General features: G+C 31.9%; 1 protein-coding gene across 1 annotated transcript in view; it reads right to left on the reverse strand.

Moving 5' to 3' along the window:
• LOC117153273 (uncharacterized) overlaps window positions 1-19,796 on the reverse strand; it is an 84,677-nt gene that overhangs the window by 21,029 nt on the left and 43,852 nt on the right. The window contains exons 2-4 of the mRNA XM_033327167.2: window positions 18,765-18,894; window positions 9,704-9,846; window positions 3,009-3,150 (exon numbers count right to left, since the gene is read on the reverse strand). Coding sequence (XP_033183058.1) covers window positions 3,009-3,150; window positions 9,704-9,846; window positions 18,765-18,894 — 415 coding nt within the window. The remainder of the gene's footprint in view (window positions 1-3,008; window positions 3,151-9,703; window positions 9,847-18,764; window positions 18,895-19,796) is intronic.

Consider the following 19,796-nt stretch of genomic DNA (forward strand, 5'->3'; position numbering starts at 1 on the left):
GACATAGAAAATGGAACCATGAAAGGGGAAAAGTTGGAAAATTAATTATAGCTTGAAATTACACGAAGGAGAATGAAAAATTAAGAATTAAAGTGCAAATTATAAGTGAGAGAAAACTGTAATACAGAAAGAGAGAACAGTGAAGTAATAAAAAAAGAAGGAATCATGATTGTATAAATTAAAATAAAAGAATAAACAGTATCGTAACGGTAGAAGACAGATTGTAATAATTCTAAACAAAATTGGCGAAAAGGTAAATATATAAAATCATTTGAGAAGGAAATGAAAAGGACAAAAATAGAAAGTTAAAAAAAGAGGAAAAAAACAGAATATAAAAGATGTGTAGAAAAAAAGGACGCAGTGAAATTAAATACAAGAGACTGATATCGATAAAACTGTAACTGTAAAAAAAGACAAAACAAAAAGAACTAGCGATTCTTGTTATTTATTCGAATGAAAAGAAATGTAATTATACAGAAACGTAGGAAAACAAAAAAAAAACACGCTCGAGTACAGGAAAGAAAAAACGTAGCAGCGAGTAAAACGACAAAGAAGGAAAGTGATACAAATTTAGGAAACAATTAGCCGCAGAAACAGTAAAATGGAGAAGATAGAAATACAGGAGCTGAATGGAAAAAAGAAGGGAAAAACAAAGTGGGAGCAAAGTGAAACGGCGGAGAAAAAAGCAAAACGATGCAGAATAGAGGAAAGAAACAAAAACCAGGGAGGAAAATGGAAGAAACAGCGGGCGTAAAGAGGAAGAGAGTGATAGGGAAGAAGACCAGAAAGCGAGCCGACCGGGAATAGAAATGGCTGAGCACACGAGAGGAAAAAAGAATTTCAAACACATCCCGCCGCATATGAACACGACGCTCCCTTAACTCTCTTATCGCGTAAATTCAATTGCACCCTTCACCGTGCAAGCTCTTTTTACATTAAATCTTTTCGTGCACGTCCTATTACGTTTAATGTGCTTAACAATATAACTCGCCCAAAGGGAATGCTTTCAAGCTATCTCTCTGTTCTACGTCTTCGACCCTTAATTTATAATACGTTCAAAAGCAACCAGCACCGTTAAAACTCCCCCAACAAAATTTCCATCCGTCAAATACTATAAATATTGAAAAATTGCATGGAATTTCGTGAATTTTTTTTAATAAGTCCTTATAACAATTTTTATCATCTTTTAAGAGTAATAATTTTCACAATATCCTTACACGGTTGCCAACGCGAAGAAATTTTAACTACATTTCTTTTTACGGAATTCTTATAAAAATTCCTTCACGGCGCAAGGGACAGACTAAATAGAATTTTCGATCAGACGCTTGCCTGACTTAGCTCGGGAGCAAAATTTTAATTAAATTTTTTACGTACAGGAGTATTCATGTTTCCGAGGTTATACACGATGCTCGTCGTGTTGATAGCGTAGTATCGACTATGCTCTAAGTTGTGCTTCGTAATTCGCAACAGAAATACGAGAATGAAAAGCACGCGTCCGTCCATTTCCTGATCCGTAAAAACGTGAAAACGACGAATAATGTTTGTAAATTAATGCTCATTTCATTGCATTTTTCAAACATAAAAAGTCAAATATTCTACGATATCAAAGACAAACAGAATAATACAATCACGTTTATACGTGAAATGACAATAAACTGCGATTTCATTTTAAAACATTTCTTTTTATATCATCCCTGTTTACTATACATAACTTAAAAAGGCAAAGTAAAATATTGTGAAAATCGTGACAATTATCCGACGCAATCGTCACGGTATTATTAAAAGGAAAAACATATTATATAATTTTGTATAGTCTTTTTGGCGGCAACGGTAGATTCAGTCGGATACGTAGATTCAATAGATTCACGCAAAAGCGTAACGGATACAGTCGAGACATTGACAAAAGTCAAGGCTGGTCCGCAATTTTATTCCAACGGTTACATATGTACATATGGAAATACATTAATACCAAATACGATGTGCATAAAACTACTGCAACACTGCTTACGCGATAGAAATCATTTTTCGTTTTATTTATCGGTAAATCATGCAATTCTTAGATCAATATAATTTCTATTTGCCCTAATCTTTTTTAACTGCGTGTAATTCAAATACTCGTAAACAGTATCGTCTTGCGCATTGCACGGCTTTCAATACCCAACGCATATGTAAAAAAGAAAACACTGTTAAATTGAATTCTAAAAGAGGTATTCTAAAAGAAGTATTCTAAAAGAAGTATTCTGAAAAAGGTATTCTAATAGAGGTATTCTAAAAGAGGTATTCTGACACGTAGATGAGGTCATAATATTGATATGTTTTTAAGGCCAAGAATACTTATAATACCTAATGAAACCCGAAAGAGAAAAAAAGATAAAGACGTAAGTTTGTGCGTCAACAGAAATCCCAATGGAGACTATGAAAGTGTTACATGATACGTTACGCTATTTTGGACACGTGTCACAAAAAAATTTCGGGCTTTGAACAAACACCATTTTTAGTTTGTTTTTATCCAGTCTCGAATGAAATTTTATATATTTTATGCATTAAGAAGCGGTTAAAGCAAAATCACCGAGGTTATACTATTTTCATATTTACTACTATTTATATTATTCATATTTTTTAATTTATGTTCTTTCTTTTCAGACTCGTTAAAATTTCTTCATTTGTTATCATTATTTTATTCTATATCATTTTACTACTGTATCTTTTTTCCATCATAGAAGTGCAGTTCAAATCGTTTTTCTATGACGTGTCTTTAAAACAACCGTGAGTCCTTAAACCTATACATTTTTAAAAACGAAGTGGTCTTTTAGGTGAAAGTCTTCGTCCATTAACTCCATCTCATTTCGTATCTCGAGTGAAATTAAATTAAATCGTTTATATACACTTTACACGAGATTCTTCGCGTCTTGTATTTTTAATGTATCCGCGTAGGGAGATGTTAACTTGTGAACTATCCGCTTAACAGGTTAAAGGGTACCTCTTGAGAGATTATAATTTTCGCTTACCAGCACAAAGGCTTGAGGGGTTCATTCGGGTTCGCAATTTGATTTCCGTTTTCGATATCCTGAGTGATTCTTTGGTACTTCTTGTAACAGGCCTCGTATTTCGGTTGCACCTTTTGCATGCATGGTGCATGTCGTAGGAATTCTGAAACAAGGAAACAAGAAAAACAGTCGAATTAATTTGCTGTTCCGTGAACTCGAAAATTCATAAATGTCGATGTCGTAGCATGCAATCAGAGTATTGTTAATAGAGTACATTTTTGCAAAATTGTACGTCTCTAATTTATTTATGATTGACGACTCAGCTTTCTCACGCATATTCAACTATCGTTCTAATTTAATTTTCATCGCTAGCGCTTTGTAGAACGATAGTTCCTTAATCAAACTATTTTAAAACGACAATGTTAGTCCAAACACGAATTTCTCTTTTACCATGCTTCTCAAAATAATCTCATTTATTCGCTACTTAGCGCCTTGCTACATATCCAATATGTATGAAGATCCAAACAAAAATATAATATTTAAACACGAGACACGGAGAAGATAAGAATACAGATTTTTCCAAAAATGATAAAATAAAGTTATTTAACTTAAATTAATTTTGGAAATAGTTCCATCACAGACGAGTTAGTCGATGGTTTCACAAAGATCTAAAATTAATAATCGTTATCAACCAAAATCAGAACGAATATTTACATCGCCAGAAATTGATATTAGAAAAACAATCGAGATTCGATAATAATCGTTCGAACGCAAACTGCGGTAGATATATCCAAACACATACATACGCAAGAATGATTACAACCATATAGATATATACATATATATAATGAAGTCTCTTTATCTTCAATGTTGCTTCGGCAAACAACCATCGTTCATACATCGACATGTTATTAATTTTCCAGCGGCACGTTGTATATTTCCGTCAGTTTCCCGCGGTACATCGAGCGAAAACTTGAATAAACATAATAACATTAATTACAGGACCAGCATCGCAGGTAAATCGAACGAACGGTCCACCATTTCTGAAGTCGATTATCAATATTGACGTACAGGGAAACGTGGAAAACTGCGTACATATTTCTCGTGTCGTCGCATCGATTTTGGTCAGTTTTCCTTTTTTCGTCTCTTTCGATAGCCAACTTACCTCTTAAGTTGCTAATGCTAACTATACACATGCATTATCGAGCATTAATTACGTTTAGATCGATTATGATTAATTTTCTGGTATTGAAATTTTCGTAGTAACGAAATCTGATTATTATAATTGCGTAATATCTGTACCTATATTTTTATGATTAGCGTACATCATCCTAACGTATACATAATGTACACGTGTAGAATATCCATTCCTGTTTTGTAAATATTTTGTCCCACAGAGCAATAATATTAATTTAGAAATCAAAACAATACGTGTTATTATGAAAGTCTATATATAATGGTTCATTATTGTACGCGAGTTATGAAAACAAAATATTGATGGAACAAGATATAAAAATAGCCGCTGAAAGTACGGTAAATGTTGATATGCAGTGAATAAGATAATATACTTATTTATATATTTTTATAATAATTTATAAAACGAATTTAATAATATACTTATTTCTACTGAATATCTAATAATTCATTCTAATCCATCCTTTTATAATATTCATCACGTTCGTATGTACAGGCTAGAATCTCTTCACATAAATTATGAATAGTTTAGAAATTCGTATGCATTTATAAGAAAGTTGAAGAAAAAAGATGCGCGTGATATACAAAAATATATAAAATATTCAACAAGTATGCATGACGCTCGTTGCAGTACATTTCATAGGTAAAACAGCGCTCTATACGCGTTCTATACGTTCTATATCTAGCTTCCGCTTTTCGTTATTTTTATAGAAAATACGAATCTGTACAAATATCCGAAATTTAATCGTGAGAATCTACGATAACAGTTGAAAAATTTGTAAAATTTCAAAAATGTCGAAAATAACGATTACGTCGTGAAAAATGATTTTCTCCAGTGGGGAGGACGGGGTTTCTAATGGCGGGGGTTTAAAATTTGAAATGATGCGAAACACGTGATAAGTAAGTACAGGGATGGTATCTAATTACGTCAAGCGACGAGGACAGCTCGAACACGGTACTGTCGAATAAACTCGATCGTTCGACGTCGATAATCGGGCTCGTTACGAGTCGCGTACCGTGGTATTGCTCTTAACGAGGCGCTAATCGCGTAACCGATTTCGAGATAGCACTATAGACCGACCAGCCACACGGGGCCAACGCAGCTCAATGACCACTCGACTCAATAACGCGTTCCATGCCCCGGGGACTGGAATAGTGTTTAGCGTGTTTCAATTCGTGTATCGTCCGCGAACAACAGCGGCCAGTGAATCCGTTTCCTTTGCTTTTGCTTGGAGAATGGAGCCACGTGTGTATATACGTTACCAAATAGTCGATTGCAGGCTAATGGTCGAAACCTAGTTTGACGTTTCGACACACAAGAGAGATAATCTAAATCTTGATAACAAGAAAAAAAATTTTTTTTTTTTACATACATGCACATAGGTTGTTTAACCTGTTCACCGGATCATACAGAATTTGGCAGAAAGTTCTGTAATTATGGAATTGAAAAGTAAGAAAGGCAAATTGATTTTCTGTAGTTCTTGGAAGTCTTGGATTGTTGCAAATGGAAATATAATAAACATTATTTTTAAGAGCGATGACAAGAGATGAAAAATAATATTAGTACATGTATGTAAAAGTATATAGTTCTATGTCGATCTACGTATTTCTAATAACTTATTATCGCAAAATTTCTATAAAAAATTATGAATTAGATATATTGACTATCCCAGTAGTTTTGCTGTTAAATGAATATACCATATATATTTATATATATAAACTTTGTGACATTCAATTAATGAACACATGGTGAATTGCTCTTTTATGATTTAGTAAAATTTTAGTTAATCTTGAAAATATCGATAAGTTAATATCAAAAGAGACATAGCATGAATCGTGAAATAAGTGAATAATATTCTGTGCTTCTCGCTGAAAATGAATATTAATGTGAAGGTATTATATATTATACAAAATATTAGCATTGCGGTGGTAATACCTATTCGATTCATTTCAGCGTAAGAAATGAAATTTATACGAATTTATATTATGTTCCGCCCTTATCTCAGATTCCAAGTCTGTCTTCTGAACCGGATAAAAAGTTACTCTGTGTACATAGTTAAAAAGCTAATTAACTTAGTCCTCTAAATCCTTCGTATAATATGCGGTCTCAAGCAATAAGAACTGACTTTATGAATTTAATACAGTAGGAGAAATCTTGCGTTCATTAATTTCTTTTCTTCTTTCTTTCTCAGTCTGTATACAGAATGATCCACAAAAAAATCTCAAAACATATAAGAACTACGTAACATAGCTAAGAAATGTAAGAAAGAAGGTTCCAATTACTTTAGAAGTAAAATTTAACGCTTTGCATTAAGTATTAAAAAAGACGTATTAATATAACTACAAATAGTTTAAACAAGCCAATATTTTAATAGAATTTATCCAGAGCTTTTAAGAATTTTATTGACTCTAAGTAACGTTAAAAGCGAAAATCTATTCTTCCATCGAAAGTCGTCAAAAGTTTGTTTCTATCAAGTTCATCGAGTTTTATCAAATCTAATCAATTTTATAGAGCGAATCTAGTTAAGAAAGAACACGTAGTAAAATTCAATGGATCACAATGTAGATTGTATCTGCACGTTATCGTTGTAATCCTGGATGAAACAACAGACAACACATCTATATGCGCAAACAGTAAAAGAACTAATGTTCTTTTTTTTTTTTTTCGAAAATAATATATCAAATAAATCGTATAAAAGAAAACGACATAAATTCAGTGCTTTGGCCGGGGACGTAACTTTTTATTTGCACAGTTCTAATACCGAAAACGGATAGATATCGAGTGCTCAATATCACGAAGTTCTGTATCGAGCAGAGTTCTGTGTTAAAAATAAATGTTGGAAATATCATGCTTGGAAACTCCAATTTAAATTCCATGTAAATAATTGCACTAACTAGAATAGTTAATATGGTAGGATCAATCATACTTTGGCAAAATTCTATTTCACTGTATTAATGTTACTAATATTACAAAATGCATAAAGAAAACCGCTACCAGACAAAAATTCTATGAAACGTGTCACTATAATAAATAGTGATCGTTATAATAATATGAAAATATTTATACAACTTTCTACGAATTAACGTTGCAGAGCGACGTAAAAAAATGAAACAAAAGGGAAAGAAAGAAAAAATAATTTGACCAACGGGAGGAAACATAACACGATACATTTATAGACGTAAATATTACTTTTAATAAATTATAATATTCAACATTTAATGAAACATTGTACGCTCAGAACTCGATTTGTTTATAAGAAAAAGAATTATAGTTAATTACTCTGTGTTAGATGGAATTGAAAACTAACACCTCTTTTTAAATAGATTACTTGATTTCTACGTAATGGAACAATTAGAAAATGTCTAGTAAAAATAATCAACTTTTCATTTAATAAAAGAATGGAATAACGTCATTATCAAAATCTTCGAACTATGTAACACAACTGATAAACAAATAGCCTCAAACTACCTACATATTTTTGCAAATATCCCACAATGCGGACGAATATATGAGCATAATTGAACAGATATGTAGATTCCAATAACAAAAATGTATTATTCTTTGATAGCAAGAGCTCTTCACGAGGTTGAAACTGGGAAAATGTCACCAGAAAGCAATATATCATAAAAATGAAACTTATGCAAAATTGACGAAGCATAGAACGATCAACATTATAATTTGCGATAATATTATGTAAATTGGAATCTTGAAGCCCCACGAAAGACGCATTCTGCGATGATTATCACAGGATGCATTTCACGACAAAACTATGGAACCGTGTAGAATATGTGCGAGCATTTCGAATCTATTGGCTATTGGAGTCAATAATGTATTCGGTACTCTGGAGATTACCCGAATATCGACAGCATGCTCGATCGTGGCATCCAAAAACGATTGGTAATATCTTCTAGTATGACAAACGCAATGTAAAATCCATCAGATATTACGTGTACTTACTTATATACACGTGTGTGAATAAACGTTTGCGGAGAAATTAATAATATATTATAGATTGATGAAAAAATTGTAGGAGGGAATTAAATGACCAAAGAGTTGTATGAAGTGAGAGAAGCTACGTACGTAGGAAAATGCAATTTTTTTTTTTTTAGCATAAGATACATAATGAACGATATTATTCTAATTTTTTATCGTAAATAAAATCATAACATTCGGTGATTTAAACGTATTATAGATGCCCTGTTTGAGAATGTTGTAAAATTTATATGTATGTCATTTCATAGAAAAATTGATTAAGAAACTTAGCTATTAACTAAAAATAGTTACTCTTTTGGCAAGCTGATTCATGTTCAAGGGTAAATTACAAGCTATTGGAACCAAATGTTGCTATGATATATATAAATAAAAAGCAGTGTTAGTGGAACCAGGAATGAAAATAGATCAAAATGGAAGACAAAAATGTACTACATGGTGCAAGAAATTATAAGAATTATATACAATCTAAAAACAAGTAAATAAATAGTATAATAATGGTATAAGAATATGGTAAAACTATTAAACTTATACGTGCTAACTTATAATGATGCTCTACTATTAGCTTCAATTTCAAATTTCGACTTATAGTTCAAAGATGTTTCGGGTAAGAGAAATTGCTCTTCGGAAAGAGATCAACAGATTAAAAAAAGTAGATCAATTGTAAGATACTCGTCTTAATAATTTTGTATTCAAGTCGACTCGAGATATTTCCACATATCGATGTGCCAATCAAATATATTTTCAGAATTAAGATCTTAGGTTGCTACAAAATTCTTAATTCGACAACGACCCATTTCTATTATAAGAACAACATCGAATCAAGGAATGGCAAACACAGAAAAAGAATAGATTTTATACTTTATCTTTTTAGATTAGACTAGATTTTATCTTTAGAATTTATCATTTTCTGTAGACTTTCCTCCAAAAGACTCGAGTATGAAAGGAAAAAAAATGTTAATTAATTATGTAGCTATGAATAGATATTGTTGACAACTGGTAATATTGGTTAATTCTTTCAATGAAATGCTATTATCCAGAATTATAGAAGTATCAATTATAAATATAATAATCCAACCAATTAAAAGAATATCCATCATGATATTTTAATTCGGTAAGTATTAACGATAATAATATGGTCCTCTATTACGATATTCAATTTCAACTAACATAGCGTCTACAAGAAGTTTTGTTATTCGATTCTACATCTTATTTTCAAGTTTAGTAATAATAATAATGATAATAATAATAATAATAATAGTAACAAATTTTTCTAGCCATATAAAAATGTCAGCAAATGGTACAAACTTTACTTCAATTTAATTAATTTATCAATAATTAATTAATTAATTAATTAATATATCCTATAATATCATACATCAATTACAAGAGAATAGCAATGTAGTGTATTAACAGTACACTGTACCAAATATCAGGTTGCCAGGTTCAATTCACTCTTCGAGACCAACCAGACAAGAACCACCTTATAATTACATTAGGGTAATAGCAACAACGTAGTTATTCAACTTACCGTCCTGATAAGGGCCATCTTGACACAGCTCCATGACCACCTTGTTGGTGCCTGCGTACAATGAATTGAAGTGTTCCCTTTGTTTCTCCTGCAGACAATCCAACGTGTACGTCTGGATGCACTTCATGCCAGCCTCGAAATCTCTGCAAGAAATAAGAAAGAAACTTTGATGATGCGACCATAAAAGTATAATGGTAATAAGGATCTGGAGAAGAAGTAGTACTTTCGATAGGATTTAACGTAATGTCGGACGAAAATGTACCAGCGAATTCGTTTCAACGAACTCCGTAATAAGAGTAATAGAAACTATTTTGTGCACTGACGTCGGCAACGACAACGTTGAATACGTAAGAATATTTTGAGTCGACGAAAGCAATTTTGGTAATTATCTCGGTGAAAGAATGTCTCGTGGAAAGTTTCGTCCGCGACTTTCGGAGTTGTGACGATAACTAATTATAGTGAAGTACATAGTTAAGAATTTTTTCCAACTTGCTATTTGGCCAATCGTGATACAAGAGCCAATTTGGAGAAATTCAGGAATTTGTGAAGAGATAAAAGTAGGTTAATAAGGCCATATTATATTCTACTAGGCTTATAGCGATTATATTGATAGTTTTTAATTTCGATTTCTTAAGAGGATTAATAGTTCAACGAAATATCGCGAAGATCAATTTCTCTCACGTTATGAAAAGAACTAAAACTGAATGCTAGATAATTTGAATATTATTAGATATAATCGAACATCGTAAATAAAAGATGAATATGAAAATATTCGAGAAAAACGTCTAGTTCTGAGTTGATATATTAAAAAATTAATTAAGTTACACAAAATGAACAATCAATCAAGTTGATTTCAAAAAAGAAAGAAAGAAAAACAAGTTTCTTGTTCTACAAAATACTGTAACTTATTATTAGACAGCTATCTATCTAACAGCCTTGTTTTTATCTTTTTTAACCACATTCGCAATAATAAATCTTGTCGATTTTCTTCAAGCCTCTTTAAATAACACGACATTTTGAAAAAATTGAACACGATTAAGTTAATTATGTTTCAGAACTCGCTTTTCATAAATTCATAACGCGACGAGAGAACAAAACTTATTTAATAAGAATAAATTTAATAAGATAGAGGGAGACTTGAAGAGGAATAACGCAGGGTTTCTAAGAGGATTTTCTTAATACGAAAAGTACTTTTTCCTATTCTTAATTAAGGGAAGATCCTGGAGGAGGAGCGGAAAGGCTCTTTAATAACGATCAACACTATCAGCCTTAGTTCTCATCGAAATAGAATGTTGTATACCAACTAGCTGTGAACTATAAACTGCATGTTTCTGTTTCGTCAAAACGATTTCGACTGTAGATTAAACGAAACTACACGTTTTTCTAATTATTTGGATAATAAAGTAATTACAAATAAAATAAATTAAAAAAATTAAAAAGAGAAATATGAACTTGTAACTTTATTTCTTTAATTAAAGAAAAATTAAAGCCTTGTAAATGTTTAACGAGATATAGTTGCTGATGAAAGTATTTGAACACTTGCCATCACTTGTATATCTATATAGTACGTATTATATAAAATATTTAGAAAATCTCGTCATCACTGAAATACGGTCAGTGCGATTATATTGGTAAAGTTTGAAACCATATGAGAAAATATCTCATAAGAGTTACAAAGATATTTACTGCAAATATTGATTTATTGCAGTAGAAAATTAATACACCGCGTGAATAGTTATCTGAACGATATAGAAAGTGTCAAAAATTGTCGCACTGCGGATTGAGATTTAGTAATATAATAGATAATTGACTATAGTTACTACTTAAGCTACTTAAGACTACTAAGATTTTTAAATGTTTCGTATAACGCACACAACATATTCTTAAAAACTGTTTAGAAGTGTTCGACTACTTCGGTGAGGAATTGCAACAAATTAAGCAATGTTCAAACCTTTAAACATTTGTAAATAATAAGAAAGGAATCGATAATAAGAAAATATTTCAATAATCGTGAGAAATAATTGGAAACGATCTACTCGAGGATCGAGTTTCTCCGCAACGTGACAATTCCATTACCATCGATACCAGAAGCAATGAAAGAAGAACAAAAGGGAACGGGGGGAAAGGAGGAAGAATTCCAATAACGGAAATCGGGACGTCTTTACTCGCCAGCGGAGTAATTATCTTGCTGTTGCTTATTGGAGTGATCTCGACAGTTTCCCTTTTTATTTCCTTTAACCTTACTCGACACTCGTCGAATATCACCCTCCGGCTTCATCGGGGTGGTGCATTTAAATTTCAGATTTCAATTTCAATTTCAATTTCACGAATCGGAGGAAATGAAAGAAAGCGTGGACGGATAACGTGTACACGAATCGATACTTGCAAAATTTAAGATTATCGTTCAGATTATCACCCGCTAGCAAAAGAACAGATTGAGCATCCAAGAGATTAATATCTAACCTCAGACGCCTTTCTAACTGTTCACATGAAATAGCAGCAGTGTTGTTTACAAAATTTCCATTTTAATTTTTATTTTTGTCTCTTAAAAATTATTTTATTATTAACACATTTCTCGTCTTTCGTAGAAGAGCGATTTTAAAATTCAATATGTTGTCAAACAAACTACTAAACTACTAAATATTGGTCATGCAGACTGATATTAATGAAATTAACATAGCAATTATCATCTATTTTCCAAAGGATCGTATTTTCAAACGTATAAGGTTATACGCTATTTTTTATATTTTTGCATAAAATATCGAAATACTTCATTTTAATCACCAAGTAAGAAGAAAGTCAGGAATCAGCTATATTAGGAAAGCGCTATATTACCATGTAGTTCTCGTTTAAATTACGCAGACGTTTATAAAATATTCTTTTGCGCAACAGGTTTGATAATGAAATAAATAAAGCTGTATATATAAATTTTATAAATTACAAGTTAACTGAGCGTCCTATTAGTTATACAATGTTTATATCCTATAACTTATAGCTTGTCAATTCATTAATTGCTAAATTATTACACAAACATGGTTATTGCCTATACGATAGTTATTAATGTGGATAAGTGTCACATATTTTTAAAGGAATAACATGAATGACAAATAATATGTATGAAGAAGTATTGAAATGTGAAATTTTGATTGAAAATGTAGACATTTTTAATTAACATTAACCTTACAATGGTTTATTTTCAAGATCGCTTTACTGCTATGTAGAATTTATCTTCTGTCAGAGTAGTTACTTCGTAAAAATTGTTAATAAACGTGAAAAGCTGCGAAACAAATTATTGATCATACATGTAGGTATTTTGCAAAAAATTTACTGGTGATTTTTTTGCATTTTTTCAAACCACGTAGTTGCTCTTTCTCTTACGTGTAATTAAAAATATTTTTCTAGAAAATTGCTTCCGATTTTCTAAATACAAGCAAAATAAAAAACATCTCCCAACGAAAAGGAAAACGAACAGTAATTAAAAAGAACGTAAAAGGATACAAAGTTTGTCCTATATATTGTAAGACAGAAATTAAATTAAAATTTTAAACTGTGCATCTCTTCGTTTCGTAATTATATTAAATCCCACTGTGAGAAATATTTCAACGTTCTCAATATGTATACCGAAATGCGTTCGGCTTGTAAATGACATCTTTTGAAAAATAAAAATAAAAAATAAAATAAAAATAAAATGCCTGGATGAAAATTAATCAGTCGGTTTTCATTTCGATCAAAATGACAGTGATTGTTGAATTTCGCGTACACGTGCCGGTAATTTCGCGGTGGCGTGAGCAAGACGAATTTAGATGATTCCCCGCAGCTCGAGTTACGATTGAAATTTGAAATTTTAATGCGGAAACCGGGCCACTACACTTGAACTGACTGTTATCCGTGCGGCTGCTCGTAAACTGGTTACGTGAATCCAGCACGCGAAATAATTCATTGCAATTGATCCGATAACAATGAACTGAAAGGCATGCAACATCGTGACTAGATGATTTACCGTGCAGTGTTATGTCATCATTGCCAATTAAAAATGTACAAAAATCGACGTTTTCGCTGAATATACACAGCCTTCTGAAAGTGTTCGTACACTTGTAAGCGCCTCCTGTGTGTGTGTATATATATACCCGTATTATGTATGTTATACGAAATTTCGAATTTCGAAACTCCATTAGCACCGTAATGAAACACGAATATCGTGATTACGTTGATCAAATTTGAAACTGATCTGAAAATCTATACAGAAATTACAAGATATTTAATATAAGTATGTATAGTATGTATTTCGCAGAGATCACAAAAATATTTCAACAATCAACTGTCCACTACATCAACAAGCCTCGATTATTTTGTAGGAACATATTTAACATTTATTATGTTTATAGCGACTATTTACACTGTATATCGATATTTCACTAAATAAATGTTTGCAATAATGCCTTGCAATTTCTATATACTTTTTCAAATTGGTTTCAAACTTGAGCAATATAATTATCACAATACTAGTAACATTTTAAAATATTTCATATAACACACACACACACACGCGCGCGCACACAATATAGCCAAATACGTACAAAATCTGAACCAACTTTGAATGGAGTTAACGCCACTAAAATCTCACGTAATCCGCGTTACTCAAATCCAACCTCAGCCTCATTGATTATTTCCCAGAAATCTGAGAACATCATCCTCTAATCTCGTTCCTACGGAAAGAAATCGCGGCATAATTTCCTAAATTTATGATTTTGGGAAAATGGCACGGCGCTACTTGGAAACTCACGCGCGCTCGTACGTTCGGCCGTTTTATGTACACGTGCGCGCGTTATCGTTCCGCCGGCTGATTTGGTTCGGTTACCGAAAATTCACCCCGATATTTCTCCTATCGACGTGAACGCGATTTATCCGGGCAAAAACCTGCTCGATTTGCTCTCTGAATCTCGTTTTCGCTGCCTTAGCATCAGTTATAAACGCTGGATGCCACGCGTTCGATAGCACGCTCAACTGATCCTATTCAGCAAGGACATTCCGACTGTTATCGGACGGTTTCGTACAAACTCGAACGAACAAATGACGATATTTTTATTTTCTATCATTTACCGGAATATTTATAATGAATTGGTTCATAAGTCAAAGTGGTTGTATATCTTCGCTTTTACATTCGCTTTGACATTTTTGTAATTTTAATGTCAAAGCACTTAATTAGCGCTTATCTTTATCTATAAGTTGTCAAACGGCTCATTGTTGTTCGTATAAATTTGGCTTGCTATTGTTTCAGTATGTACTTTTGTTTAATTTCGAAAAAGGTTTCGGGTACACAATGGATATTGTTTACGTTAATCCTTAATTCCTTTCACATTGCATTCTATGCATTAAATGACAATCGAAGTTCAACTGTACAAAATATGATAAAATAAAAGAAGATCTGATAAAAATACCAGGTGCACTTTTATATATTGTATGTATCTATATGTCCAGCATATATTATATAAAATGGAATATTTGAAAAGATAAATCGTATTTATATACTAATAATCCAATATCCTACTTATAATATTCTATTATAGTATTTGAAAGCATTATATCGCAAATAAAAGCTATTGCACGTTTTAAGGTTCGTTAAACTTAAACTTTTCTATTATATTTCACAATCGTAAGATTGAAGAGGTAAGTTGCGAAGAAAGGAACCATGAATTTCCTTCCATTTCTTTTCCAATGAATAAATATACGCTAAAGAGTTCAATGTCTGTCGCATATGTGTTCGGAAAAAAATATGCTTCTTTGGGAAAGTTCTAAAGTACGAAGAAGAAGTGACTCTCTCATTCTCGAGACTTACGGTTTCCCACTAACTTGTTAGCTATTCTTTTAAGGAGTGAGTCACGTAACTGAAACACACCCCTTTACCTCCTTTTTTGGTCAAATGCCGCAAAAAGTAACAGCAGCAAGGCCGAATGGTTTAACGAGCTCTAACCTTTTGTGCCTCTACTTACTCCGCATATGCAACGGGAGCTGCACCTGCAGCTTCTAACGAACGAAACCGTATAATTTTTATCCCTGCAAATCAACTGCCCTCTTTACTCCGGGAAAAAGAATTCGCAACGACTATAAATCTTGTATGGCTTCTTTTTACGTATAAAAGATTCCCCGCAGTATGGTCAGGAATACGTATTGCATTTCGTGCGAATTAATTGTTTAGAGTAACGTTCAATTTATAAGCGTAACGCCTTATTTATAAATGCAAGAGAAGTTCCACGGAAAATTAAATTTCGTAGAATTATCTAATGTTCTTTTAACCTTTTCAGTTTAAAGCTGAAAAAAATATATTAAATTATATGATATGATAATTACATTTTATTTGAAAAAAAAACGAAAATTATAATAATAATTCTTAAATTTTATATGAGCAGAAAATTACATAAGAATGACTTGAAATCAATCATAAGACGTCTTCCTCGTGTTCAAAACTTTTAATGCGTTCTAATTTCGATCTCATGGTTCACGAAGCGTTCAAAAAGTAGTTGAATATTGTAATTTATTTGTTTAATATCCACACGTACGTACGTAATCGGCTGCTGTTTTAAATGATTCGAATTTCGACGCTACGTTATTGGAGAAGCAATTTGTAAGTATCTTGCGACAGAGGAAATAGAATGCCTATCGCCAAACGCGGTTGATCGATTCCAGAAGGAATTTACGCCATCAGACTAACAACTGACTTCAAGTGATATCAGCTTTTCGATAAAATCGCTCGAACGAAAAGGGAATTGTCCGTAAACCATTATTCGAACTAGCAGAAAAATTTCTCGACTTTAATTCTTATAGAAACTATTCGATTATTCTGAGAGATAGAGAAGAGACTTGAGCATTTACCATAAAAAGCTTCCATGTGTTGTACATTACATTAAACATTGTACGTGTTGTATAAGAACAGTTTGACATTTTATTAGCATTGTAACGATTGTCATTATTATTTTGATACAATATAAAACCAATCTGAACATATATTATACAATATATATAGAAGTTACAATTTATTGTATTGATTTATTGTATTGAGGAGTGGTATTTATATGACATATGTATGTGTATATTTATACTAAATATCTTGCAGCTTCTGTATATAATATTTACAGATATGGTTCAAAGTTTAATGATACAGTAATTTGCAATTTTTTAACGTTTTAATGTAATACATTGTAGTATTTACGAATGGATTAATATAATGTATTTAAATAAGGCTCTTGCAAATATTCGAATACTTTCGTGACTTACTGTATATCTTATTTTTGTATTACTTATTACCACAGAATTGATAATTTTTACACCATTAAATAATAAAGTTTCTGAACTATACCAAAGAAAAAATATAGTAAACATTGGGAAGCTGTTTCCACGCTGTTTTCTTTTTTATCCATATATATTTCGAAACGACACGAGTAAATTGTACAAATTAAAAGAGAAATCGTTGCAACGACCATTTGTGTTGGTGGGATTAAAAATCGATCGGCTGATCTTGATTTTTGAAAAAAATACCTCCGGGCGTTACTACGCTGTTATTGAATTTATATCAAAGTATTTAACACGGTGTATCTGTCGTTGAATGTTTTCCAATTAAACGACGACTGAAAATAAAAAAAATAAATACTTATTCACATCGAAATATCGTAAACTCTGTTTACTTTTCCCCGTAAAAATTAAACGTTAAATGCGGGCAACAGTTCAGGTACTTTCCTCTGTATGAAATTCGATATTTTTAAATAAAATTGAATTTATGAAAATCCTATGTCTGTGATCCTAGTATACCGTTTCTGATTACTTTTCACGTAACGTTGAAAGTTCGATCCATAATGTAGTCTTTAAAAAAACGATCATATCTTTATTTTCACCAACAAGCCAAACAAGCGTTATCATCGAACATAAATTTCATATTTCTGATATAATAAAAGACGGTTAGTGTCTGAAATTTATCAAATAGCTTAAATCTCAAGTATCTTTAATGCTTCAAATTAATTCAACAAAGTCACCTCGCGAAACTGAGAAATAAAAATTAATCCGGCAAAGGGTTGATAACCAAACTTCTCAAAAATTAACTAGAAACTCTTAAGAGGCTATTTAAAACTCGGAAGAAATCTCGAGTAGCCTGTCCTTCAAACTTTCAAGCAAATTAGCGGACTAGCTTATTAGAATTCTTTTTCAATGTTCGAAACTCGTTCCTCGAGTTTCTCGATCGTGAAAATAGACAACACGATCGACGAATTCGGATAAGCAGGCGTTCGGAAAATTTAAGTTGCATTAAACTTGCCTCGATTGGACTAATTATTAGCGCGATTGGACTCCCAAGTGGTTTTTCTTTCTTCGTGAGAATTCGAACGACACTTGGCTAAGTAAGAACTATTCCAGAACAGAGCGTTAAAACTTAAAGTTTTTTAAGGTGTTGAATAAAAAAAAAAATTGGCGGAAAAGTAATCGAGGAAGAGGAATTTATGGCAAACATAAACGAGAAGGTGTAAACTGACTGAAATATTTAGCCGACGTATACATTGATCTACGTAAAGTATCGATATTATGCGTCCATATTTTTAATTTCAACGGGAAACTTTTATTCCTTTTCGTATTATAATTTATTAATAGGTAAGTAATGTAATAAATCTGCTTCTCCAATTAATATCTTAGCTTCCTGTTTCTGAAACTTGATACATTAAAAACAAAACTTCAAATCTTTATCGTTCAATTTGTATCAAACAATATTACACTGATATGTTCGAAACTCGAATGATATTTGGAATTTAAAAAACTAGATGATAAATTTTTTTTATCTGTTCAATATATGTGTCGAATAAAAGAAATGTTAAAACATCATGTTATGAAAAAAGAATCGATAGAAAAAACAGAAGAAGTTCTACTATAAAAATGAAAGTTACGAAAGCTTGCTTGAAAAGAATTGCTCAACTCTAACAGAATATGAAAATTACAAATAAGAAGTTCGTAAAAAAAAAAAAAGAAGAACCATCGAAACGAACCTACAATCTAATCTACGGAAGAATCTAATCCAAAAACTTACGGGCATAGCTGCTGAAGTTCCTCCTTTTTCACGGCGAAACTCAAATCGTTCCTGTTGATTCTCTCGAGTGGTCTTCCGCACTTCACCAACCTTTCGTGTCCGCACTCTTCGCCCCGACAACTGCCAAGCACTGAAACGGAAACAACGATAATGTAGAACGAAGAAAGATACGAAAAACTTCAGTGGCCTAACGATAAATTAAGATATTTCCACGAGTGAACAATTAAGAACGGAGAACGATCTGGCTGTCGTTTTAAAATATTGTAAGACGAATTTATGCCTCGGATGGTGTTCCATTTTGTGATTTATCGGCTGCCACGCGAACAGAAAAGTGGTACGTTTATTCGCTACATTAACCTTCGTTTAACCTTCTCGCAACTACGCTCGCCAATTGTGTCATTGTACTAAATGCGAACGTAAACACATCAAGAAATTACTTAAAGATATTTAATATTCTTATGACGATATTGTTAAAGTATCAATGAAATATCGTAGGTATCTATGCAATAAAAAGTCCTTAAGTAAGTTACTGATAAGGGTTAATTAATGTCGGATCTAAGAGCTAAATAAAAAAACTTACTTTAGGCGAACTCTACTTAAAAGAGATTTAATTTATCGTATTTCAACAGAATTTTGAAATACGTTAAGTACAGAAATTGGACAAATAATGACGAAACGGTAAACCAATATTATACCAGTAACTAAAAGACAGAATTGTAAATTTGTATTTTTTATACATCATGTTTCAAGAATAATAGCTCGAGATTTCGTATTAACTGTTAATTAACCAAGTTAATATATAAAAATAAGATTTATAGTAATTAGTTTTTAGAAAATATACGAAAATAATTAGAAATTCTTCTAGAAAGAAAGAAGACGATATACAATAAATAAAATAGTAAATTTCTTATGTTATAAATTTGCGATAGATTAAAGTTTATACGTCCACGATGCTATTTTGCTTTTAATCTACCTATTTAAAAAGCAATTCAAAAAGATCAAAATCTCCAACGGCGAAGTCTCTTATTCCTT

Source organism: Bombus vancouverensis, chromosome 1 (assembly GCF_051014615.1).
Source record: "Bombus vancouverensis nearcticus chromosome 1, iyBomVanc1_principal, whole genome shotgun sequence".
Classification (NCBI taxonomy): Eukaryota; Metazoa; Arthropoda; class Insecta; order Hymenoptera; family Apidae; genus Bombus; species Bombus vancouverensis.